General features: G+C 34.7%; 1 protein-coding gene across 1 annotated transcript in view; it reads left to right on the top strand.

Annotated features, from left to right (window-relative positions):
* The window catches only part of LOC108577604, a 262,878-nt gene extending 239,671 nt beyond the window's left edge, over positions 1 to 23,207 (top strand). Inside the window, exons 5-12 of the mRNA XM_017940787.1 lie at positions 12,547 to 12,740; positions 14,227 to 14,406; positions 16,283 to 16,608; positions 17,598 to 17,758; positions 18,824 to 19,384; positions 21,574 to 21,746; positions 22,351 to 22,500; positions 22,889 to 23,207. Coding sequence (XP_017796276.1) covers positions 12,547 to 12,740; positions 14,227 to 14,406; positions 16,283 to 16,608; positions 17,598 to 17,758; positions 18,824 to 19,384; positions 21,574 to 21,746; positions 22,351 to 22,500; positions 22,889 to 23,008 — 1,865 coding nt within the window. The 3' untranslated portion in view covers positions 23,009 to 23,207. The remainder of the gene's footprint in view (positions 1 to 12,546; positions 12,741 to 14,226; positions 14,407 to 16,282; positions 16,609 to 17,597; positions 17,759 to 18,823; positions 19,385 to 21,573; positions 21,747 to 22,350; positions 22,501 to 22,888) is intronic.
* The last annotated feature ends 2,269 nt before the right edge of the window (positions 23,208 to 25,476 follow it).

The following is a 25,476-nucleotide window of genomic DNA, read 5'->3' as shown; positions in this document are numbered from 1 at the left end:
GAATTGTATGTTAAGTAGTTAGTTGATTTATTATTGTATATTGTGAGCTGATTTGGAACGAGTGCACTATGCCCACCCTAAATTAAACCGTCTCAGTTGTTTACCGTAATTAATAATCTATTTTCGGAATTTATACGAGAATTTTTGAAATTTAGTAAATACTAGAGTCAGTTCATCGCGTATTGAAATAATAGCTTCATCCCTAGTTCGTTTATTATTGAATATTTTGACGCGTTTAACTTATGCTTCTCCCCAATTCTCGTCGCGTTTTTTATTCAAATTTTCTTATACTTCAGAATTGAGAAAAATACGAATTCGCGTTTTTTCTTTTGATTCTTTCAATTTTTCACTCGCATTCTACGAAAGTTTAGTTCAATAATAATATTGAAAATAATATAATTTCGCGTGGATGTAGGCCGACCCTACATTTTGCTGACACTTGTGGAATCGACCCTACATTTTTTTTTTTTTTTACGTGGAGGTAGGCCGACTCTTTGTGATAAACAATTGGCAACCAAATGCTGGCTCCCTTAAGCGATATATTATGAAATTAAATTAATCAGTCAATAAGTTTTAACGTTAGATTGTTTCCTCGATATGGTGGTCATCAGTGACTGGAGTGCCTCAAATGTTTAGAATAATTAAAATAAAATAAATGTTATCAACTAAAAATTTTGAACGTCATAGCTAGCTAGACATTATTTTCATTTGAAAAAAAAAATTATAAAGCATAATACTATAATCCTATGCTTAAAATGTATTTTGTGGCCGCCTGACAGCAACCTCCTGTAAATCTGTCGTGAACGTGTTAATAAGTAAATGTTGTTCAAATTATATCGTGTTTGATATCATTTTCATCAGAAAAATCTCACCAACATGTTAAAAAAAATTCCAGATGAAAAAAAGTAAAATTAAAGAAATTATATTTTTCTATTATGAATTGTCGAGCTGTGAAATCTCCTAAAGGAAACCGACTGGTGTAACGTTACACGCTTGACTGACTGCGAGCGAGATAACATGAGCGCAACAATGACGCAGACCTAGGCGTAGGACCATCTATACTGTCACTTGTAGAATCCAAACTTACTGACTCTTGTAGAGAATTTACTGTATTCCAAATTCTCTAATCCCACAAAAATTCACTTTTATTGCTACTTTTTATTCAAAGTAAATTCTCAATCTGCAAACTTTACCATTCAGAGCGCAAATCGATTTGACTTACGCAATTCTGCAAATTGCAAAGAACAATAATTCTTCATAAGTGTCTCAATCGTTTTTATCTACTTTTTATTAATCCGTAGTTATTAGAAATTGACGATATATACATGGACCACTGTCAATCGATACTCTCATAGAGAATATATGAAACATTTGGTAAAGGGGATATTAATATCGAGCAGTGAATTACGCGAGGCAAACGGACGTTTCGAGTAAACAGCCATTTCTCAGCGGGCAATTCATAACCCGGTTACAGGGAGGCTCGTGTTATCGGACTTTAACACCCCCGTCGTCGAGTCCTCTTTCATAGCCCAGATCTTCGAACGAATGGACCGACTTCCACAGAAAAACCCTCCTCGCCACTTTAATAACAGTTTCTTGTTGTGTGACGTAATGTATCGACCAGATGAAATTACGTGGCCGATGTTGAACGTCGCTTCAAAGCTTCGCCGCTTTTCTTTGCTTCCTTTCGAGGAGAGATCTTTATGAAGAGAAAAGCTCGCGATCGAAAAGATAGAGGTTGAGGGGGGAAAAAAAGGACAGCTTTACAATTGTATTTCCCGGTGGCTTTGGGTAGAGTTGTTTTATTTGTGCATAAAATGTGGATGATTTTTTGAAAAAAGTAACGTTTGTGTAATTTATTTGGAGATATTAATGTACGTTTAAATAGTGTGTTTTTATTGTAGATCGATGAAATTAGACGAATAGGAGAATTGCAAGTGTCGAGAGAATGAAATGTTTTAAACTGATATTTAATTTGATAATAATGTTCGTATGGGTGGTTTTTGTGTAAACGATATTTTTACGAGATTATACCGTAATTGCATTGAAACAATGGTGAATTTATTTCCCTTTGATCGAGAAGGATTTAAATGGGAAGATTAATTAAACTACCTTGGGTGGCTGTAATTAATTCAGTTTCGCTTTCTTCCCTTCTATTTACCTAAGCTATTCTTATTCAAGGCACACTTGGAGTGTTAATTCTGAACCTAAGTTATTTTTCTTCTTTCTATTTTTTTTAATGCAATAATGAAAAAATATAAATATACAATTTATGCATCGATAATAATTTTAGTTAATAAATATGTCTTTTGTCGTATGACTTTATAGTATTTAAAATTATAAGCTAAAGAAGCTTCATAAAAAGGTAATTTTATAACAAACTGTAAATTAATATCTACGTTGAAAACGGTGGAATTTAAATAAACAAAATTTCAGGTGAATTTAATTTTATAGCGACACCAAAAATATCTATTACTGCAAATATTGTAGAGACGCAACATCGCAACTGATGAAATAGAGAATAATTTCCAATATTTTTACACTCCAACAATGACCACGAAAGAAAGGATATAATTTCAACAAGCTGTTTAAAATAATACAACTTTTAATTACTCTCGATATTAATTCCATGGGAACAAATTTCTGAAATTAAATTAATAATTACAAAGCTTCACACCACAATGATCATATTAATATTCAATCTCTGTTGATTTTCCTATTAATTTAAAGTTAACGCTCCTATGGGCATTAATAACAAATTCACTCTGTTTTAACAGAATTTGATACGAAAGATTCTTTTATTTTCCAAAATAACTCAAAACTTTCCTACTGCATATAATAATTCAGAGTTAGTTTGGTGGACTCTAATCGAAGAAACTAAATTTATTTTATCTCATCAATTTTGATAATTTATGCGAATAATGTATTTTACCTCTGGCTTATTCATAACGCTACAATTTTCAAACTGTTACTTTTACAATTGTAAAATTTTATCAATTTGAAATTCCCCTTATCTCAAGATCTATCAATGAATTACTCGATGTCATAATTTTCAAACTGTTATTTTTGCAATTGTAAAATTTTACCAATTTTAAATCCCCTTATCATCAAATCCGTAATCGAAATTTCAGGTGATTTAAAGTTTCGAAACAATGCAAACGAAACCTAACAATTCTAAATTCCCATAATGTCACAAGAATGTCGCAAAAATCTGTAGAATCCAATATTAATCCAGCAATAACCGAATTTTCACTGTATATATATACACTCAGCTCGGAAATTCCTCCTTGTGCAGAATTACGCATTAATGAAACAACCTGCTAATTGTATTCTCAAAGCGATATCACCGTGTCCATAATTCAATCATTCGGCTCTGATGGCTACTTTGACATTGTCGCCCTTATACCGTCGCATCGTAAATTATTTACCGCCGGCGGATCGTTCGCGGTCGGGGTGCGGCTTTCGGAATTACTTTCGAAATAACTCCGTGGTTTCCGGCGTCCCCTCTCGATATTTACGATCGTCGTCCGGCGAATCTGTTGTCGGGCTGATAAATAGAAAAACGTCTCGTTCCAGTTTCGTCACGATAAGCAAGTGCACGGCCGGGATTACGTAATAAATCGCGGTCGAGATAAATTCGTACGGGTAGAGCCGACGGCGAGACATGTATCTTCGTATCCGTAACAGCAAAAGCAACAGCAGTTTTATCGTTACGGATCCTCCGGCCGAAAAACCCCCAGCCGAACTTTCGATACAAGATCACGGCGGCTGTTTTGACATGTTCCGTGTTAAAAAGTGTCTCGTCTTATTAGCCGCGAGGATGTTTCACGAGTTGCTGGAAAACTCGTGGAAAGAGTACGATAAGACCGTGTTTGTCTGACTGAGAGGATGGTTCTGGTGAAAGTTGATAGCCTGTTTAAAGGACCTGTTTTGGTACACGCTTTTGGGAAGAGGACGTTTCGATAAATACGAGGATGATAACTGACTTTCTGCTGACTTGTGAATAGAGTGTACGAAAGGCAAGTAAGCATGGAACTAAAAAGGAAACATCCTACTGACCTAACTGTATGATAGCAATAACAGATAATTATTGTAAGTGATAGATATTGTGATCGTCATCCACGTGTTATGTAAACTGGTTGCTAGAATTTACCAAATTTCCAATTAGACAAATTGTAAAGTCCTTAATGAAGAATATGATAAAAAAAATGTATGAATATAGTGAAGTTTTATGACATTCTGAGAATTTGGAATTTTTATTTTCTGTTTGCATCGTTTCAAAGCCTCAAACCACTGAAATCTCATATTAATGGATTCGAGGATTTGCTTTGTTGAATGAAAATGGAAGTGTGCAGAGTATAAGGTAAAAGTGAAGGTACGACTAGAGGCGTGCGAGTAAATTTTCAAAGCGCCTAAAGGCGCGATCAGGAACGAAAGCATGAATAATTGAACGTTTGAATCAATTACACTTACGCGTTTCTTCAATTAGATCACGATCGATCCGTGCGATTCTCGTTCTTCGATAAATCTGTCTATACATGTCGAAACATCCCTGCGCAACAACTCAATCGCTGTCCAATCATGAAAACAACCTGTTCCCTTGGCGATTAATGCGAATTTCACCTCAACGTTGATCCCTAAGATTATTATTGGCACAGAGGAAATGGACGTTCTCTCTCGTAACGTCGTACGTTTGCTCTCGAGACACACTAGAATCCAGCAAGATCTACACACATACACACAGAGAGAGAGATTCCGTCTGCACAAATCAATTTCTCTCGAAGCGGAGAGCCTCGGTTAATTATCGTTGATCATCGGCTAAAACACGCGCGCACACGCACAGCCACCGATCGGATCTTCGCGTCATCAGCAGCCATTTATACGGCCGGCAAACAGGATCAAGAGATCTAATCTCGGCTAAATCGAAACGTCTGCCGAGTGGAAGTCAGTCCTGACGTGATATCAAAGCGACCGGCTAATAACCGGGGCAGCTTTGCTCCGTATTCGAGCAGACCTACCGCGGATATTACCAACACTTGAAATCACAGGAAATACAAGCGCAATCGTTTCTGGTAACGCGCTGCGGCCAGCGTACTCTTCGGAGTAATTGGCCTGTAGAAGTGAAATGAATTTGCGGCAAATTTCCTTTGGGATAATAATCGTTTAGCAACCCATGATCTTAAGTGGGAGAAATTGAAATTTTCCTTTTGTTGATTTCGTTTAGAAAAATTTGGGCGATCTTGAAATCTTGGAGAATCTTCTTTATCGCGATATCTGTGTATGTTTGTTTTCTTTTAGGAAGTACTGTCGAAAGTGACGTAAATGAGAAAAATTGAAATTTTCCTGTTTCATTTCATTTAGGAATTGAAATTCGTTTCGTTTAGGATTGAAAAATTGAAATTTTCTTTTCTATTCCATTTAGGAAAATTTGGATGGCCGGGAAATTTTGGATGATCTTTATTACAATATTTGGGTATATTTGTTTTGTTTTAAAAAGTAATATTGGAAGTGACATAAATGAGAGAATTTGAAATTTTCTTTTTTCAGTTCATTTTGGAAAATTTGGATCTTACAGCTGCAATTATTTAAACAGAAATAACGCGTAAAGCTAATAGAAAGAAACATGTACTGTTTTGCTGTGTAAAAAGTTGCATAATAACAGAATTTTCAGTTTCAAATATTCTGTTTATTTTATGTATCGGCGTACTTCAGTATTATTCAAATATGAATACATAAATTCTACTAAAACCAACTTCCTAACTGTAGAAACTCTCACAGGTCGTCGTTCTTTTTCTTCGCCAAAATGTAATCCAGTAACGCGAATAAAGTAGACCTTCCATTCAGTATGCTAAAACAAACTTCCTCTCTGAATGAGTAAACATCCCAGGACAAACATTTTCGTTGCATATGTTAATGGATTTTCTCGTTTTTAACCTAATGCATTTTTCCTCTGAGTGATATGTCAAAGTTTCGTAGGGAAGCATTAAAACAACAGTATTTACGAAACAATGCACTATGACTGACAAGAATGAGAAAATTCTTTACCACTATAAAATAGGACATAAAAAATCACACAACTTTGAATTTAACTTTCTTTCCATATCTTTTACAGTTTCGTAAATAATTAGGATAATATGAAATCTCACAATTTCTTGGAGGGGATGTTTTCACCCCTAGAACCGTTTCATTGCCAAAAAAAGAAATAGTTTCGTTATTAGCGTCACTTGGTCTACATTTCTGCAAAGTTTCAAATTTTCTTGGAATTTTTGAATTGCCAAACTTCCCTCTCGTAAGTCGTACTTTCATTTTAACCCTTTCGGTGCGGCAGCTTTTAATACGTAACGCGCGTGACAGACGATAGATATCGATAGTATAGATATTTTTTATTTTAAACAAATTTTAAAGTCTTAATTTTAATAAGGCAAATGTTAATAATTAAATGAAAATGAAAGTGTGCCAAAAAGTCGCCAACAGCACAATGCAGTAAAATTTCCAAAGCGCCTATAGGCACCAACAGCAGTGAAAGGATTAATCGCACATCTTTCCTTGATTTATCTTCACGAATCAAGCTGCATTTCGAAGAAACCGAGAGAAGCTTTAAAACAGTGATTCAAAGAAAGCAATGAAACGAATTGTGTAATTAAAGTTGATCGATCGACGGAATAAGATTCAAGAAACGTGAATACCTTAGGATTCCCCTCGTCAAATGGTGTACGGGAATGAAATTACACGTTCCAACCGTAACTATCAACCGCTCTCGAATTCATGGATCATAAATTTTGAATTGCTACTCTCTGCTACTTTACTTCTGGGAGCTTTTCTATTTAACGATAGAGCCTTGGATTTCTCTGCAACTGCAAGTACGATTTCTTGAATTAGTACTCGCGCTTTAGCAACGTTTTTCTAGAGCTTGCTTGAATTAGCAAAAATCAACAATTTCGTATACACATTCTGCTCTGGCCATTTATGCATTTTTTAAATGTGTGACGTGATTCGTTAGACGTGATTTCTGTGGAAGAACAACGTTTCTACGTCATTTGCATTGATAATTACGAAGGAAAGGTAGATTTTGAAAATTTTGCTGTTTTTTTTTAAGTATCATCGTTAAATGGTTTTGCAGATACGCATATTAAACGCGTCCATTAAATCCCTCTCGTTTGAATGTGAAATTATATCATTCGTAATTAACGTACCTAATTAGATACACAGAAGATATGATACTAATGTCAGAAACACGGAATAAAAATTATGAAATGTAGTAACGTGTTATGTATATAATACTTGCTCTGGCATTTTTAAATCAGCTTTACGTAATATTAAAAATGTTTTTTTTTTTAATATTTGGAACATCACGTTCTTTTATATGGTACGTATAAAATTTTATATCGATGAAAATGTCTTTTAAAAATAAATGCAACAAAATGTGGAAATTTACAAATGACTGTGACAAAATATATTTAACTGTAGCATTGGTAAATGTATGAAAATTATTGTAATATTATATTGTAGTCACAATTGATCTACTATTTTAAATAACAGAGCAAAATATTAGTTTTTAATTTTTTTTTTTTATTAAATATTTGTATCCATTTTAGTTTCTATTCGATTTGAAAAATATACAATGGCCTCAATTTTTCACTCGTACGATTTCACAATTGTAGCAATTTATATAGACAAAAGTTGTTTAACAATAGCACAAATTGCTTGATATTCTACTGTATATGCCGCGATAAAACGTTTGAATAAAAATAAGAGTAAAAGTATTCACACCTCCTGTATTGAAAATTCTCGCGAACAAAGTTCGAGGAATTCTTCAACAGGAAATTCATTAAGAATAATTAAGTCAAGTTTACCGAGAATAATAAATTCAAAAGTGGAGAGAAAAAGGACATTAATCTTCTTGGCCTCGATTCATACGTCTCTTCTTCATTCGTTTCCATTCCATTAATATTACACAGTGTTCCTTTAAGCATGGGCGAGCATTCGAAGTTTTTCATTCTACGACAAATTTCTCAAAACGTGAGATGATTGTCTCTGCATACTTCTAAGCTTAAATAGTGGAACGTAATAATTTAATAAAATCCAAAAAAATGACAAGTGTGCCAATACACGATATTTCAAATATTCAAAATTAAAAATATAAAATTAACAAAATAATCAATTTTAACTTCTACTAAAATTAAAGAAAAATAGCAATAAAAAATGGTATGGTTTATCAAATTTCCATTAATTTTCAATTAATTTTGCTATACTTATTAGGAAATGCTTTGGACAATTTTTCGAAAAGAAGAAACGCTTTAAAATTTACAAAAGTTTTTTAATAGTAGGTATTTAAATTATTAGAAAAAATAAAATATATTACCATATTCTACTAAACAAAAATTCTATGAAAAATATGTGCAAAATAATATTCAAAATACTATCTTCTCTTTTACTTACAGATTTTACTCTTCAAAAAATGCATTCTAATTTTGTCAGTAGAAAGTATAATCAATTCTACACCGGTTTCATTCGGTGCAATGCGTTGTTTCGTAATGTTCAATAAATTAGCATAGTTGTAGAACACGTGCTACTTCATCTTGGAAGTAAGCGCATATTTAAACATGCAGATACATTAGCAGCGATATTAGCAGCAGTAACACTGCACACTGCGTAATTCCACACTTAACTTTTACGAGGCGTTTATCAAATGCCGACAAAACCATTCACTCCATTACTTCCAAACAATCTAACCGGCAATAAAACGAACATTTCGGTTTGAAATTCTGAAACTAGGAAAATCCGTGGTATTAAATTGAGATAGTTGAACAGAATAAAACGCAGTTTGACGTTGTGTGCAGGTCCTTCACGTTTCCGGATTTCCTGCTCGAATAAATTTTCTGCAATTCTGTTAGATTTTCAGATAACAATTTAACATCCGTTGCATACAATTTTCTCTGATTTTACAATGCTTTCGAACTAGCTTAAAAGGGTATACATATAAGGTAGATTATTTCCTGCTTTCTACAAATTCACCGTATTTTAAACATAAAATTATATTTTCCCATTTTTAATCTCTTACTAAATTTTGATCGCTTCTAAATGGCACATTGTTTTCATCACTCGAGGCAAATGATAGTTTCATTTCTCCGGTGATTCGGTATATAAATTTTTTCAAGTGTACCAAAAATCTCTGTTGCAACAGTTTCACTTGCAAATAACACCAGAAATTCATATTCATCTGGTGCTATTTAAAAAGCTTTTTGCATATTTTTTGACGGCATATTCGTTCGCAATGTATCTTTTCAAAACAAATGCGTTTGAAAGATACTTAAAAAGTAAATCGCGATTGCAGTTTGTAATGAATAATAAATACAATTTGGTATTAGTAATATTATTGATTTAAAATTTGCAAGGGTGTGTAGTGAGGGTCGGCACACCTTTGATGTGCCTACCATGAGTTACAAAGCTCGTAACAACTTTGTCGGTGATATTTCAACAGTCTTCCTGCGCCTTCCGTCACAGACAGATCACTTTCTCCAAAGTATAATATTAAACGCCTTCAAATAATTTCTACCCCTCAGAAATTTAATATATCTCTTATATAGCCACTCAAAAATTAAGACTCACTGTTATTTCTTAAAATTTTAATTTTAATAATAATTTAAATTACTGTTATTTAGTAACAAAATTAACCAACTTTATCAAGTCTTAGTAACATTATTAAGTTAAAATTCAACTTACCTCTTACACAGCGCCCCAAAAATGAAAAATCTCAATAAAATTTAATCGTCATCATCCGTGTTATCAGCTTTACTTGAAACGTAGCAAGCTTAAAAAAATCTCCGACGTCCTAATTTCACCTTCTTGAACGAACGCGATCAAATGGTCCCGAACGCCGCCATTCACTCAAATTTTCGTTCACCCTGAACTCGGTTAACCGCCGATAATGACAGATGGTGGCCGTAAATCGCGCGGATATCGATTCTTAAACTTGCTGGAACGTTTAGAGGACGATCAGTGAACCCCATTCAGGATATCCACGATTTCCAAACGATTTCAACAATGGCTGGCTCTTTTGGGAAGATTGACACTGCACGAGCCCGGACAATAACGTGACAAACGTAAATTACCCATCGAGAGGGACTGATCTGAATGGAGAACAAAGTGAACAATACGCGCGATATGTCGTCCGGATCGGGTCAATATCCGGTAAAAGGCGAGTTATTTCAAACTAGTGCTCGACTCATGCTAAGTCCACTACCCCGTGACAAAAAAAAAAAAAAAGTGAAAAAAAGAATTCGAATAGCGACTGCAGCGAAAGCTGCGGTCAGTTTTTACGATCGCGTTAATCTGTTTTTCGCGGAGTTTGATAGGCATTTATGGCGACAAGTTCTTTTCTTTGTTTGGATAGAATAACTTATTCGAACTATGAACGAGAGTGTGAAACGATGAACAATTTATTAGGGAGTTTTGTAAACAATATTTGGGAAGTAAGTAGTAGACCATTTTTGATCAATTTTGAATTGAACTTTGAATTATTGTATAAACTGATAAATATAATTAATAAAATGATCGAGATCGAATGTACCACCATTTAAGAAAGAAAACAGTTTAAATGTAAAGGAACAAATGCTTATCATAAAATAAACGTATATTGTTTAGTATAAATCGAAAAAGAACAAAAATCCGATAAAAATATTTATTTGGAATTTCGAAATAGAAATCACGAATAGGATAAAAATACTCGGAATTTGGTAAATAAACAGTACTTGTTGAACATTTTCTAGATATTTCGCAGAGACAGGTTTATGCAAATTCAGAGAGCAGCTATTTCCGAAAATGTTAGCATATCGATGTCTTGAAAAACTTCACCTTTCGTTCATTCTAATATTCTTCAAAATCTCAAAAGTTACTAATCATTCTTTAGAAGTTACAAACTTACCTATTATAAAACCAACTGAATCATCAATTAATTCCAGTAACCCAATAAAATTTCTATTTAAAAAACACTTGAAATTATTCACGTATTCCAATAATCAATTTTTAAGAACTTTTTGAAAATTTATAAAACTAACTAAACCATCAATTAACGTTCCACGAGGTATTTCCCACTAACCCAATCAAATTTCTATTCAAGAAACGCTCGAAATTATTCGCGTATCCCGATAATCAATCACTGAAAAATTCAAATCGAAAATCGCGCGAACTTTCCGGACCGAGATGAAATTTCTCGCCGTTCACAGGATGTTTGCACGTATTTCAGACTCGCACACTTTTCCGCCGCGAAACCACGCGAAATTATGACCAACAGGATGACGCTGCGCCCCGTGAAAGTTGCTGTAACAACTGAAATATGCAGCTGGTGCAGTGACACTGCATAGAACAGAGGGGTAGAAAGTAATTGTTCGCGTCCTAGCCCAATTCCAAATATTAGGTCATGCGTCAGAGCGGCGAGGCGTCGTAAATTACAAGCCGGCTACAATTTTGGAAAATACACGCGCCGGGAGAGAGAAAAAAGAAAGAAAAAAGAACGAAAGCACGTTGCTTCCTTCTCAGTGATATACATAAATATTTACGAAACGACGCGTGCTCTGTCTTTGTAGTATAAACGAGCTTTTCCAAGCTTTTTTCTCTGTTTTTTGAAAATAAACTGAACGAAGTTGAGCGAAGCGGGGAACGTTCGATCGAATTGATTAAGGGGGTTATATCTGTTCGAACGTTGAAAAAACGTGACCATGTTTAAGATTTTTCTGTGACGTTGCTGTTCGATGGAATTTTTCTATTTTTTAACCGTATTTACGGAGCACGTTGACAAAGCCGTGGAAAAAGTTTGACTTGAAAGAAATTATTTTCTTGAAAGTTATGGGCGGTTTTGCGTAGCTCCTCTTAACATCGTACGACTCAGTGATGGACGTTCTAGAGATTAGAGATTGTATCTGAAATAAAAAATGAAATTTTTGCTTATTAAACGCGAGAGCAGTTTTCTGTTAACGAAGGTGTTTTTCTAAATTTCACAAAATGTAAAAATGGTGACAAGTTGAAGGAGAAATTAAGTTTGTTTTCTCAAAAATGATGTGGTATGAAATGAAATGATATCCAGTATTTTATGGTATTAGAATTATTTGTAAAACATTGTTACAATGGTAATAAGATATATTCCAAGTTATCTACGTAATATTTATTATAAATATAAAAAGTGTGAGTATTTTTAACGAAGTGTCTGAAAATGGAGGATTTAAGAGAGCCTTATTAAATTCTACGTAGTACATTAATTTAAGACATTTCTATTTACCTTATTTATCTTTCCTTTACGCTTTAAATAGAATGAAATGAAAAAATATTTTTCTAAAAATAAACAATTCGTTAATTGAAGATACAAGTTGCTTGAAATTGCTTGTTAACTTTGATATTCTAAATGTGCATTTCTGTGAAGGACGACAATTACGACATCGTTATCCCCTGAGTAATTTGTAGTAATTTCCCCTCTCTAGAAGTTAGAAAGAAGAAAAAGTTGACTTTCCAAGAAGCTCCCGTGAAATTAAACGCACTTTGTATGATTTCCAGAGAGCACGTTCCGTGTGACGTTGCAGAAAAGCAGCCAGGGACTTGGCTTAAGCGTTTCCGGTGGAGGAACCGCCGGGCCAGTTAGGGTAAAAAGACTATTTCCCCAGCAACCTGCGGCGTTGTCCAACAAACTTCAACCTGGCGATATACTCCTAGCTGCCAATGGAATTCCTCTAACAGGTCTCACCAACTATGTAAGTACAAAATATGTGCTACTGGTTCTTCAAAAATGTTAACACTGTTTCAGATTAATTTGCAATAATTTAGAGTTAAAGAGATAATGAAAATTGGGTTTACTTTAAAAATGTTCCAAGTTTCTTAGATTAATTTAGAAAATTTAAACTTAGTGTCAGAGATATTAAAAAGTGGAATAAGAGATATTAACTTAAAAAATTAGAGCTCAGTGTCAACGAAATAATAAAAGTAGAGCTTAATTTAAAAATTTCAGAATTTCCTTTAATTTAATTTAGGAAAATTCATCCTAGTGTCAGAAAGATAACGAAAAATCGTAGAATACTTTCTATTTCACCGTTACAGTTACAGTTATAGTAATATACCGTATAATTAAAGGCAAACATTTACGTAACTTTATTTCAAATTTCCGGTGGCACATTAATCAATAGATAAGATCGGTTATTTCAACCTAAAAATTTCTGCTTCGTAATAACATCTGAGAATTCGTTTCCATTCACTCTGGGCGAGTGTAACTTTTGTCCGCAGGCCGCAAAACGTTTTCTTTCATCTTGGTCCATCCAGCTTAACGCGATGAGCTAGCTGCGACAAAATAGCGATTACTATAGCTTTAGATGGGAACTACGGGCTTGTCTTCTCGTAGCTTTTAGAGATTTGCATTCGATTAGCATAATGCAGCTACATCCGGAACTCGTAGCAAAGGTAGACGCTATCTTGCGTACAGTTGCCCGTTTGTCCCTCGAGAATCAAAGTGTAATACCAGTTTGTATTATACGCTACACCTCGTACCATCTCGTATGAGATCGCGCATTAATTTGAAAATTTTATACATAAGTTCGATAACTCTATTACAAATTGAATTATGTAAACAATTTCGAGGCGCGGATGAGAAAAGGGGGATATATAAATTTGCGACGCGGTGTCGGTAAATGTATGGAGATTTATGAAACTACTTTAAAACGTCATTTTCAAAGTTTCCTTTGCGTTTAATCCTTTTGTATTATTCATATTTTCTCGCAACCTCCAATGTTTATACGTACACCAACTTCGGTATTTACATTGTTTAAAAGCGTTAGAAATTTCAAAATGGCAGTATAATATCTTTGTCGAAAGACGTTAATTTGTAAATTAGAATTAGTTCCCTTATTTCTCCAAAATTATTTCTCCAGTTTCAAGTTGAAGAAACTTAATTCAAATATTGTACACTTATGCAATGTACTAAAATGACGATTATTACTATTGTTATATTCCATAAAAATTCAAAGAATTACATTCTTTTGTCTGCGTTAGAAACCGAAGAATTTGAAGGGTGACATAATTTTTCTCCAGCATTAACCATTTTTAACATCGAAAGATGTTCCTACGTTGCTACTGTTGCTACGTTTTCAAATTGATATTAATCGCTTAAATATGAACTTGTTCTTGTTTCTTTTATCATTAGCCAATTCGATCATATTTTTAATAGCATTTCGATGCAACTTGTTGCAGGAGGCCCTCGAAGTTCTACGAACGACACCTAGTACCGTGGAGCTGGTGGTGTGTCGACTTCCGGGTGATACGAATGTCACACCACCGGGTGCACCGCCGCCGCCCCCTGCGAGGCGTGAGCCACCGCCACCCTTACGAATACTCAACCCTCTGCCGCCACTTCAAATTGAACCCTGCGGCGTGAGTAACTCTTATCAGAAATCGTTCCTTGTTGCGATCCGCTAGATAGCCGAATTTCCTGGATCACTGAATCACCGAAATCCTCCGTTTTCCGCCCCTTCGGCTATTAATCGAAAGATCGAAATTAAGATAGGACAGTGTTACCACTGACAACATACTACCGTTATTAGCACTAACAAGATTTATAGTACGATCTGGTGTAATTTGCTATTAATTTGAGGGATTCGTTAGTGTTTGGGTGTACTTCTCTTTTGGGTCGTTATTTGGTTGCTTAGAAAATTATTAGAAATAATAAATTGAAAAGTGGTTTCATGTGTATTTAAATACTTTGTAACAGAAATTATATTAGACATTATTTAAAGATACAGTTTATAGTATTATGAAATTCTAATTTTTATTCTTTTCTTTTAATATTTTGTGCTATCTAGTTTGTTAAATACTTAAAATAAATGAATTCTGTTAGAAATGGACTGTTTCCCTAATATTTATCGATTAATTCTGAAATTGTTCTGTACAAAAATGTTTTCAGCAATAATTAAAGAATTTATTGTGTCATCCATGTAAATCTTGGAAATTTAGTAAAAAGTATTACCTATATCAATAAAAAAAATTTTCTTTGTAAATTTTCGTTGTATAGCTATTGCAGAAGTATTATTAGCAAGAAAACGTAAGTAGTAATTTTCCGTCAGTCGAAAAAAATTTCTTTCCAATTACTACTTATTCCTATCGAACACTGTGCAGTATAACCGGTATTCATAAAACGATGATCAATGAATATACTATCCGTAACATCTAGGGAATCCCGAGAGAAATGCATAGTCCGATCGAATTTCGTTTACAATTTAGATTTCGGTGTTTCCTAGAGCATACACGGTTTCTGATGCATTTGTAACAAATCCCTCATGTTTGTACATGCATCATACAGGGCATTATCGGTTATGAAATGCATACAAAAATAAGGATGCGAAGCAATTTATTCCGACTCTATTATAATAAACACGTTCTTTTTTGTATCTCGTCCAAAAAATGCTATAAAAAATTTTAATTACAACTTAACTTGTTCCATATCTATTCGAAATTTTTTAGCAGTTTGAAAAGTGACAAATAAAACAATTTTTCCTTTGTTTCTCATAATACAAACTACTTGAAACAAATGTTAGCGTTAATATATTAAATCATCAATCTCAATCAATCAAACTCAATCGTCAACAAATCTCGAGGATGAGTCACAGTTGAAATGTTTTAATAAATTCTTCATACAAATGTTAACATTTTTCTTAAGCAGTCTGTGCCGGATAGTACGCGACATCATAGAGATGTCCATTTTACGACCGTTCACATTTGGATACATTGCAGTAACGTATAAAAATGACGTCTTAAAGACGTTCTTAAGACATTTCTAAAGCCAGTGCATAGTACTTTACAGCGTCACATTTTAAAGACATCTTGATTTGTAACACTAGACGTCGTTCAGACGTCTTTTAGACATCTTTACACTTTTACTCGACGCCTTTAAGACGTTCACAAGACGTCTACTCGCTATCAAGATACTAATTTCAATCACGAATTCTTCACCATGATTCGTACACTACTTTTCTCTTTGTTAAAATTATACACCTTAATCCTGCGAATTTTACGTACAATACTTTACACGAATCTCACACATCTATCTTGAAACACGATTACAACATTACACAATCCTTCGTTACAGTGATCCCTGACAAAAAACCGTTCCAACTTGCGTGAAAAAACAATAAAAACCAGCCAGTGTACCTAATTTCCATAGACACGATTTCCATTTCACGAAAAGTGGCATTAACATCTAACGGATGCGTGACGGATTAAACGAACTAAATTCTTTCGCAACCTCTGGCAGGAATTCGACATAGAAATGACGAAGGTCGGTGGTAGCCTGGGTTTCACTCTGAGGAAAGTGGACAGCAGCGCGCTGGGTCATTACGTGAGAGCATTAGTGAGGGAGCCGGCGTTAAGCGACGGCCGAATTCGACCTGGGGATAAAATAGTCGCTGTGGATGGTGCACCATTGTCACCAATGAGCCACGAAGAGGCTGTCCAATTGCTGCGACAATGTGGCCCCACTGTGAGACTTCGATTGTACAGGGATCTCGCGCAAACTCCTGTCTCCGCGCTTTCTCCAACCGAGCCCGATCATCCACTTCGTCCACCGCGCACCAGTTTGAGGTAAACTTTTTTCACCTGTAATTAAGCTCACCACCTCTTCTCTCTTCCGCGTTTCAATAAGGGAAATTGAAGTCTCTTTCTGTCTCTCCGTGTCTCTCCTCTAACTCTTTCTATCTCTCCATGTCTCTCCTCTCTTTTTCTATCTCTCCATGTCTCTCCTCTCTTTTTCTATCTCTCCATGTCTCTCCTCTCTCATTTTCTCTCTCTCCCTCTTCTCTCTTCCGCGTTTCAATAAGGGAAATTGAAGTCTCTTTCTGTCTCTCCGTGTCTCTCCTCTAACTCTTTCTATCTCTCCATGTCTCTCCTCTCTCTCTCGCGCGTTTTAATTGAAACTTTCAAACTCCTCTAGCTGATTTAACGCGGTAATATCTTTTGTTTCCGCCGCGGCGATATATTTTGCTTTTGTCTTCACGTGCTCGCCAAGTGTTTACGACGCAAAGTACCGTTTATTAGAAGTTCAAGACCTAACCCCTTGGCGGGATGAAAATGAAAGTATATCGGAGGGGAAATTGGAGAACTTTTTGATAAAGCGCTCTCCCTCTATTCACGGTGAATCAATGGCGCGTGGAATCTATAACAGGTTTTCTGTGTTACTTTCAATTACACGTTTGATCAACTGTTTTATCGTATTCTTTTAGACTTGTCAAAATTTCGAATCTTTGATCGATGGATCTACAGATCTTTACCGCTTACTTTCGCTTCTTCACTCTTAATGTGAATAAGTACACTAAGAGGATTACTAAGTTAATTTTTTAATTGTGTTTCAAAGTGAAACGTGATCAGAGTTCACCTTAAATTTTCTATTCAGGTTAACGTTGTTTAACTTCATTTTCTAACGAGATTGCTGTAAAAGCAACGTTAGAATCTCTTGAGATTCTAATTGCACAAACATCCGCAGTTAAGTCGTTATCAAAATTTTTCTCGTTTCACGTGATAAATCACAGCTGTCGCTTAGAGTTGCTAAACTATAAGAGAGAATATTCTTGCAGACAAGAAGCTGTAGACATGCTGTGTGATCTAGCAGTTCGAAAGTTATCCCCAGGTACATCAAGCGGCTCGAGTTGCAAGCAATCACCCGGAGCATCTTGCAACTCGCCAAGAAGACTTCGTCGTCTTGCCACACGTACGCCTACCGCCGATAATGATCAAGGTATCACTTTCTTACTTAACATCAAATCTGTGTAAATAGAAGCAGAGAGAAGGAGAATTTAATAATGGAATCATTCAGTTCGTGTTTCGTCTGTCCAAGAAGATTAATCGAGTCAACAGAAATTACATTTCATTGCAATTTGATTAATTAACTTGGTAAGATTATTGACAAATTCTAGATAGAAATGATGTCTAAAAATGGCTGCTACTTACGCAAAGTGTTCATCAATGTCGAAAGCAAAAGTTCGAGCCTCGAACGATGCTTGACCTTTGAAAACTTTTGCTTTCCCGGGATCGATTCATTTTTTCAAAATTATCCCATGCACTTTTCTTAAATGTCAAACCACTCGATGAATTTGTATAGTACTTGTTCATATACGAATAGAAGTTAAATTAATATTGAATACTATTTATCTTTCGAATTTTGTTATAAATAATAAACTGTAACAAAATTTGAAATTGCAGAGATGAAAAAAGGTCTACAGAAAACTTCGTCAATTCTGCCAATAGTAAAAACGTTAACACGTACACATCGTCGTTCCAATAGTAAAATCGGGGAACTGCAGAAACTTAATTTTTCAGGAGAGAAGAAAACCACTTTTACCCGCCTAAAAGAAATAAATATAAATAGCATACTTCGCGAGTAAACTCAACGCAAATATGATTGCATATTAATTGACAAAATGATTTTACATTCTCTCTAGAAAAATGAAATTTTTACAGTTGAGCAATTTCACCATTACGAACGCCGATCTATCAAAGATAAAAAAAAAATGGTCGAACCGATGGATCAAAAGTTGGTTACTGCGCGACTGGAGGATGAAAATTTTCCCCAGAACCAACTAGACATAAAATATTCCAATCGTTGAGCAGCGAGCTTTCCCTTTCCGAGGAGGGACGGGTCGCATGAAAAAAGTTTACGTCTCTCCCTTCGATCGACGGACAAACAAGATTCGTACACCCTCTGTGCGCCGATATTGTCAAAGTGCTGATCAACATAAAAACGTCGGTCGATCGAATAACTGAAAAAGCAAGCACGGTCTATAGGTGATATCCATCGTTGCAGAAACTCTGGAGAAGCATCCGAGCGTGCAGACGACATCAACAGCCAGCCAGGCGGAGACATCCGATTCCGACCAGTGCTCGATCAGGACGCAGATAACGAATTCTCAACCAAACACACCTGGAACGGACATAATCGATCCGCCGCCTCTGTACGACGTTTGCGACTCGAGCGATTCCTCGAAGACACCGACACGGCCGAGTTTCCTCGATTTATCGGCGCCCCAGGGGAAGCCTCATTTTCAGTTTTGCAGCCTGGACTCGGATCTCGAGTATCCAGCCTGTGAGGACATGATCGTCGGTGAAGACGAGCACCGGAACAAGGCAACTGAGACCGATTACGGGAGAAGGGAGGCGAACATGTTATCCAGTGATGAGCACGACAACGATCTACCCTCGGAGCCGGCCTCGATGCCACCGGTACTCTCCTCGACGTGCAGCTCGAGCACCGCTGCGTTCAGCTACAAGAACCCCGCTTATCAGAGTGCCAATCCAGCCTGCGGCGCTGGCATAGACTCCACGGCGAAAAACAAGGCTACCCATTCGAGCGACCAAGACATACCTGGTATGTGTATGTATATTTCTTTATTTCGCTATTTCACCAAACGCAATTTTTATTAGCTTTCAACGGTATCTGAAGAGTCTAGGGGGAATAGGATTTTAGTCCACTTCTCGTAGAAAGTGAGATGTTAGGATGTTTGAAGAGTCTAAGGAGAAAATGATTACAGTCCAGTTCACGTAGAAAGTGAGATTTTAGGATGTTTGAACAGTCTAGAGGAAAAACGGTTGCAGTCCATTTCTCATAGAAAGTGAGATATTAGGATGTTTGAAGGATCTAAGGAGAAAATGATTACAGTCCATTCCAAATTGAAATTTTAGCATTGTGTGTTAGGACTTAGGAGAAGCTGTCAAACTATAGTATAATAAGAAGAGAAAATGGGCAACGTTTGGAAAAACTAAGGGCTGAAGGATACTATATAGGTTTAGGGAAGAAGGATCAGTGTCACATTTCTCCAATGGAAGAATGATCAAAGACAAACTAGATGATTTTCAAAAATACGTTATTCTTATTATTATGTTGTATCTTCGTTTTATCGTTCAGAACCTTTATCGATAATATTATTATTTAATACTATTTTTTTCCTTTCTTATCTTTTTCATGTTATCATTATCGTCTTGAACGTTATCATTATTACCTCTTAACACTTTATATACGGGACTTTTGCACATCTTAGCCGACGTGCCGCGGGCTCTTTTTAACGATTTCGTGGAGTACACTTTAACACCACTGAAATTCACGTAACATTTTAAGTAGTCGTCGGAGTTTAATGCAATTTTTTTTTTTTAGTTATACTTATCATTATCAGCAATTTCAATTTATTGTTATCGTCAGATAAAAAATAGTTTTAATTCAACTTAAAAATATAATAAAATATGTATTTTGTAGTTTCTTTTATATCAAGGGAAGAAATTAATTATTAACATTTACAATGTGTAACGGAAAAAAATTACTTAAAAAATATTGAAAAAATCATTAAAAATTTCTACTAAAATCAGTAATGAATTTTACAATAGGAATAATTTAGAATAATGTTTTGTGACAAATTACATTGTCATACACTCTTAATGTATAACTTTTTAACGACAAGAAACCAACGATAAAATTTTCATACTATTTCACATTAATTTAAATTCATCTAATTGCACGTATACTTAAGCATTCAATTATTTGAACGTTTAACTTCCTCAATAAAAAAACTCAACTGATAAGAACCTACCGGAAATAGCGTTAACGCAATGAAATAGTAACATAAAGCAAATCCACACAGCTTAGAACTAAAAATATCAATTTGAAACGAGCACTTTATTATCTTATCGTTTAGTAACATACGAACGTGTTATATCTTGTTACCACTATATCAAGTCACCTTGATTTTACGTCGAACAGTCAGTTATGGTACTTGCACGCAACCAGTCCACTTAATAATTGTTTTAAATTCCCATATCGAAATGTATCATACTGATCGATATCGTATTATCTAATCTTTCATATTATATACAAATGATCGGTAACTGTAAGAAGAAGTTTTAACGTGGAATTGTCAGGGAGAATACTCCTGCTGTCGACCAAGTTTATACACGTCAGTCTACTGAACCATAGTATATTTTCTATTATTATTAATTATTATTAGTTGCTAAGGTATTCTTTGAAATATAATTTTAATATTTATTTATTATTTAGAGTTGATTGCTAAGGTCATTAACGACCATAACTATATTCAGTGGTGTTTCTTCTTTGTATTCTATTTTCTACTTTAATTTCTGTGCAGAAAGTGATTATATTTTTCTGTGCTTTAACAGTATCATTTATATTGTTGTTAATATTATATTTTCTCCTTTCTTCACTGCATTTTGGGCAATCGAGAATTCTGTGGATCATTGACAATCGCAACAGTAGGATTATTTTTATTATATACATATGTACCAGTTTGGTTATCACGATTTACTCCTTACGGTTGAAATCTTATTTGCTTTCTCAAATCGTGAAAAGTTTGAACGATAAAAATCAGATACCTCGGTCGATTCGGAAAAGCAAAGAAGAAAAAGGAAACAATTGTCAACTGCTTTGAATGTAACTGAATTAAGTAACTGCTTAAGCAGCTGTGCGCTGGTTAGAATGAAAATGAACCGTTCCACCGGCTGGTGCAGAATTTATTTCATACATTGTGATTTAATTTTATGTGCGGGGCGCAGGGAAGATCTTGGGCGCGGAGGATCCCGGTGGCAGCAAGGGCTTGTTGAAGTGGAAAGGCGTGATGTTCGCCCCAGATGATGGAATAGATAAAACTGAAAACGAAGAGGAGAAGGCCGGGAGAGACACCACCGATTCAGCTGTCCTCAATAAAGATCTTGAACAAGGAACCGAGGTACGGGGTTTTTCTTCGTTCGGTGAATCCGTAACGAAGCGTTGTTAATATCGAGCCCCTCTGTTCAGCCGCAAATGAACATTGCATTGTTATGTAGAAGAACCGTTAAATAAATGCGACCGTCGTTAGGTATAAGGTTTGCTTCTTGAATTATTCTATTTGAGAATTGGAGCAAGTAATTACGGTTATCTGAAATAATATCACAGATCTTCTCGGTGTTTCTGTATTTCTTACAATACTCCTGTATTTTGTAAATTGAAATTAATGAAAAGTTAATAAAGAAATTGTAGGATTATTTAATTTAAATTAAATTAAATAATCTTTTCAAGTTTAAATAACTTAAGTTCTTTTTTATATAAGTTTAATGTCTCATCAACTGCATAAGGTTATTAGCGACAGCTTACCAAAAGTTTAAATACCAGTGAAAAGATGAATTTGATTACTTTGCGTCGCACGAAATATTTCTCTGAATCTACTTGTTGTCAGTGAAAAATACTGTTTCAATAAGAGGAAAATTTGGATCTTAAAGATAAAGTGAAATATGTAATATAATGTAAATATTTGATACAATCCTCCTTTGCAATGCTAACTGTTTTTATTACAGGTGTTCATGGTAGAGCTGACACGTGGTTGGAATAGTCGACTAGGATTTAGCTTACAACCGGAAGGAAAGCGTACAGTTATATCAGTGGTGCACCCAGACAGCGTTGCAGCGAAAGATGGGAGGTTGAAACAAGGAGATGTGCTTATGATGGTTGATATCATTTCTAATTAATGTTCCGTTGTATATCTTACTACTTATTTTTAATTTTAAACATAACTGTGCAACGAAATCATGAATACTTCTGCATATCTGTATAAATTTCATTTGTAAATACTGTCAAATTATTGTCGAATTTTTCATAATTTTCGTGAAATGTCCAAGTGATAAAAAGATTCTGAAGAAAAAAACTCTTAAGATTATTTTGTATCTTGTTGAGATTTTAACGAGATACAAAATAATGCTCAGATAACGATAATAACAGTAATAACGAAGAATTCACGATAGTGACATTATGTCCAATAAACGTACATCACTCTTACCTGAAACCTATTACGTATTATTATGCGTGTATTATTCATTAGTTTCTCTTCTATTTCAGGTGAACGACGAGAGCGTGGAACACATGTCAACAGCTGACATAATAGATCTATTACGTAAAATAAGAGGTTCCATAGGCATCACAGTGATGAGACGAAGCAAACGAGAGAACGTAACGTGACGGCGCTAGTCAGGTGTATAATTGAAGGGCCTAATTAATAAAAAAAAAGTATATATATAAAGGAGAAGAAGAAGAAACTTTCGCGTCCATCACGGGAGCGCGTTGTTTTTCTTTTTTCATTATCAAAGGTAATTTCTACAAACGAAGGACAATTCCTCGAACTTCATTTCAAATATGAATTTTCTTAGCTTACTATTAAGAGAGAATTTACGCGTTTAACTCTTTATAAATATAAACACAGTCGACGCGTCGATCAAGTTGCAATGTATAAATTTCACTGTGAATAGAATTGTAAATACATACATAATGTACGAAAAATCGAAGCCTTAGACGCGCTGTGGTGGTTTAATTGATTGTAATGTAACTCTGTGTAAACTACGTTTTGCAAATGAAACAAGGCAAATTCACGTGATTAGCACGCGATCAGTCGTTATCGATTGCAACTGCATTCGCTGTAACACACTCCATTTAATATGTAAAGCTATAATTATTGTATATTTCCGAAAATAATATTATTAAACGTAGACGGGATAATGAAATGTCCAATTACGGTTTATCCTTTGAGACGAACTTTCCTAGAGTTCGTTTAAATGCAATAAGACTGTTTTGAGAGATAGAACATTTGCGAAGGTGAGGGAGAGAAAGAGAGAGAGAGAGACGCATGGTTGCCATGTAGATATTTATTCGACGAATATATAATAGGAGTCTTTATTTTTATGTAATTCTCTAGAAACTTTAAATTTCGAGTATCCAAAGATGTGTATACTCATCGAATGTAAAAAAGCAGGATAATATTTTTGTAAACCTTCGCTCTCGGTAAATGTCTTTATTCTCCAGAGGATTTGAAACCATAAAAAGAAATCCTATATATTATCGTAAAAACTGTATAGATTTCTAAAAAGAAAAAAAAAACACCATTTAAAGTATTTCAAACTTTAACGAAGGAAAATATTCCATTGTCGTAAACAATACTTTGGTTGAAATTTAATTATAGTATGTAGGCCGATCGGCTGAAATTTTATAAGAAAAATATTCGTGTTGCCGTGTACCAATTTCCTAGGTAAAATAATTACCCGTTTTTACAACGTTCGTTGAAACACGACGAGAGAAATATTTAAGTATAAGTTTCTAAACGAGGGTAAAATCGAAATTCGAAAATCTTGTTATTCGGATTTAAATTTTAGCTTGATAGTGAAAAATTTCAATGGAACTATTTAAAATGCACGGTTTCGAATCCTACATCCTATAAAGGTGAACACAGATTCGTCAACACGATATATAATTGCTTCTTGACAATCCAACGATTGTCCACTGTGTAATTAAACTGAAATTTTCTTGAATTCCAAGAAAGTGTTACAATGTGATTCATCGTGATAATCTTTCGAAGGAAACAATGAATGCGTTGATAAATGAAAATTCTATAAATACATAATGTAATTGATAGGAAGAAATTCGTTTGACCATGTATAAAAGAAGTTGTTCAATCGATGTCTACACTCATATGAATGTTCGTAGGAGAGAAATGATGAAAATTTCTTGAAATTTATTTAGCGGATTTGAATTGAAAGCAATCATTTTTGAATGCAATAAACTAATGGAAACTAAACGAGCTCGGTAATCAAAGAGTCAATCAAAACGTCATTGAAAATGCATAAAGATGTAAAGAAAACTCGTCTTTATTACGTCGCTGAACCACCGCACCCATGTAAATAATTGTAAGATAGCTTTATTTTAATATTACGGTTACCCAAAGTTTGGTAGCGACAGAGATGTGACACGAACATTTCGAACATATCGTTGCAAATTATACCGCATACCTATACGTGTTCTGTGCGTATGATACGATGCAAATGATAACATGTATTGTAATTATATCGCGATTCTGCGGAACGCAACCTGAGAGATGCTTACAATCATAAAATACACTCGTAAAATTTACGTATCACATTTTCTTTTGAATAACTTATATTCAATAAATAGTTTCCTGTATATATAATATTTTACATGTTATACTTGCGCAATATAAATAAAATTGATGCGTTATTTGGAAGAAAGTGTGATATTTGATGTGCGAATCTTGGACTGCTACAACGTTGTTAACTAATGTTTCTTAGTGAAACAACACTATTCGTGTACATTAATCAACGACAAAGGAAAACTATATGAAATACAATTGTTAATCGTATCGCGTTTAGGTCCTGTGTAATAGAAGTTACTTAGGTCATTTGAATTCTCTCGCCGCGCAAATGACGTAGTAAAGCTTTTAGCTTGGCGCGGTTAAGAAGTTGCAAAAACCACGTAACTCTAAGACCTTTGTAAAATTTGATATTTTAACTAATCAAAAAGCTTTCGTGTATGCTTTACGCTGTGCAGCTTTTTTTCTAATTTGTAGAAAACTTATACCATTTAACATCATTCTAACATTAAACAGTGGTACTAAACGATATAAATTTTAAACTATTCTTGTT

This window comes from Habropoda laboriosa, unplaced genomic scaffold, assembly GCF_001263275.1.
Source record: "Habropoda laboriosa isolate 0110345459 unplaced genomic scaffold, ASM126327v1 scaffold578, whole genome shotgun sequence".
Classification (NCBI taxonomy): Eukaryota; Metazoa; Arthropoda; class Insecta; order Hymenoptera; family Apidae; genus Habropoda; species Habropoda laboriosa.
Note: the sequence above shows the minus strand (reverse complement) of the source record. Positions and strands in the feature narration are given on the sequence as shown.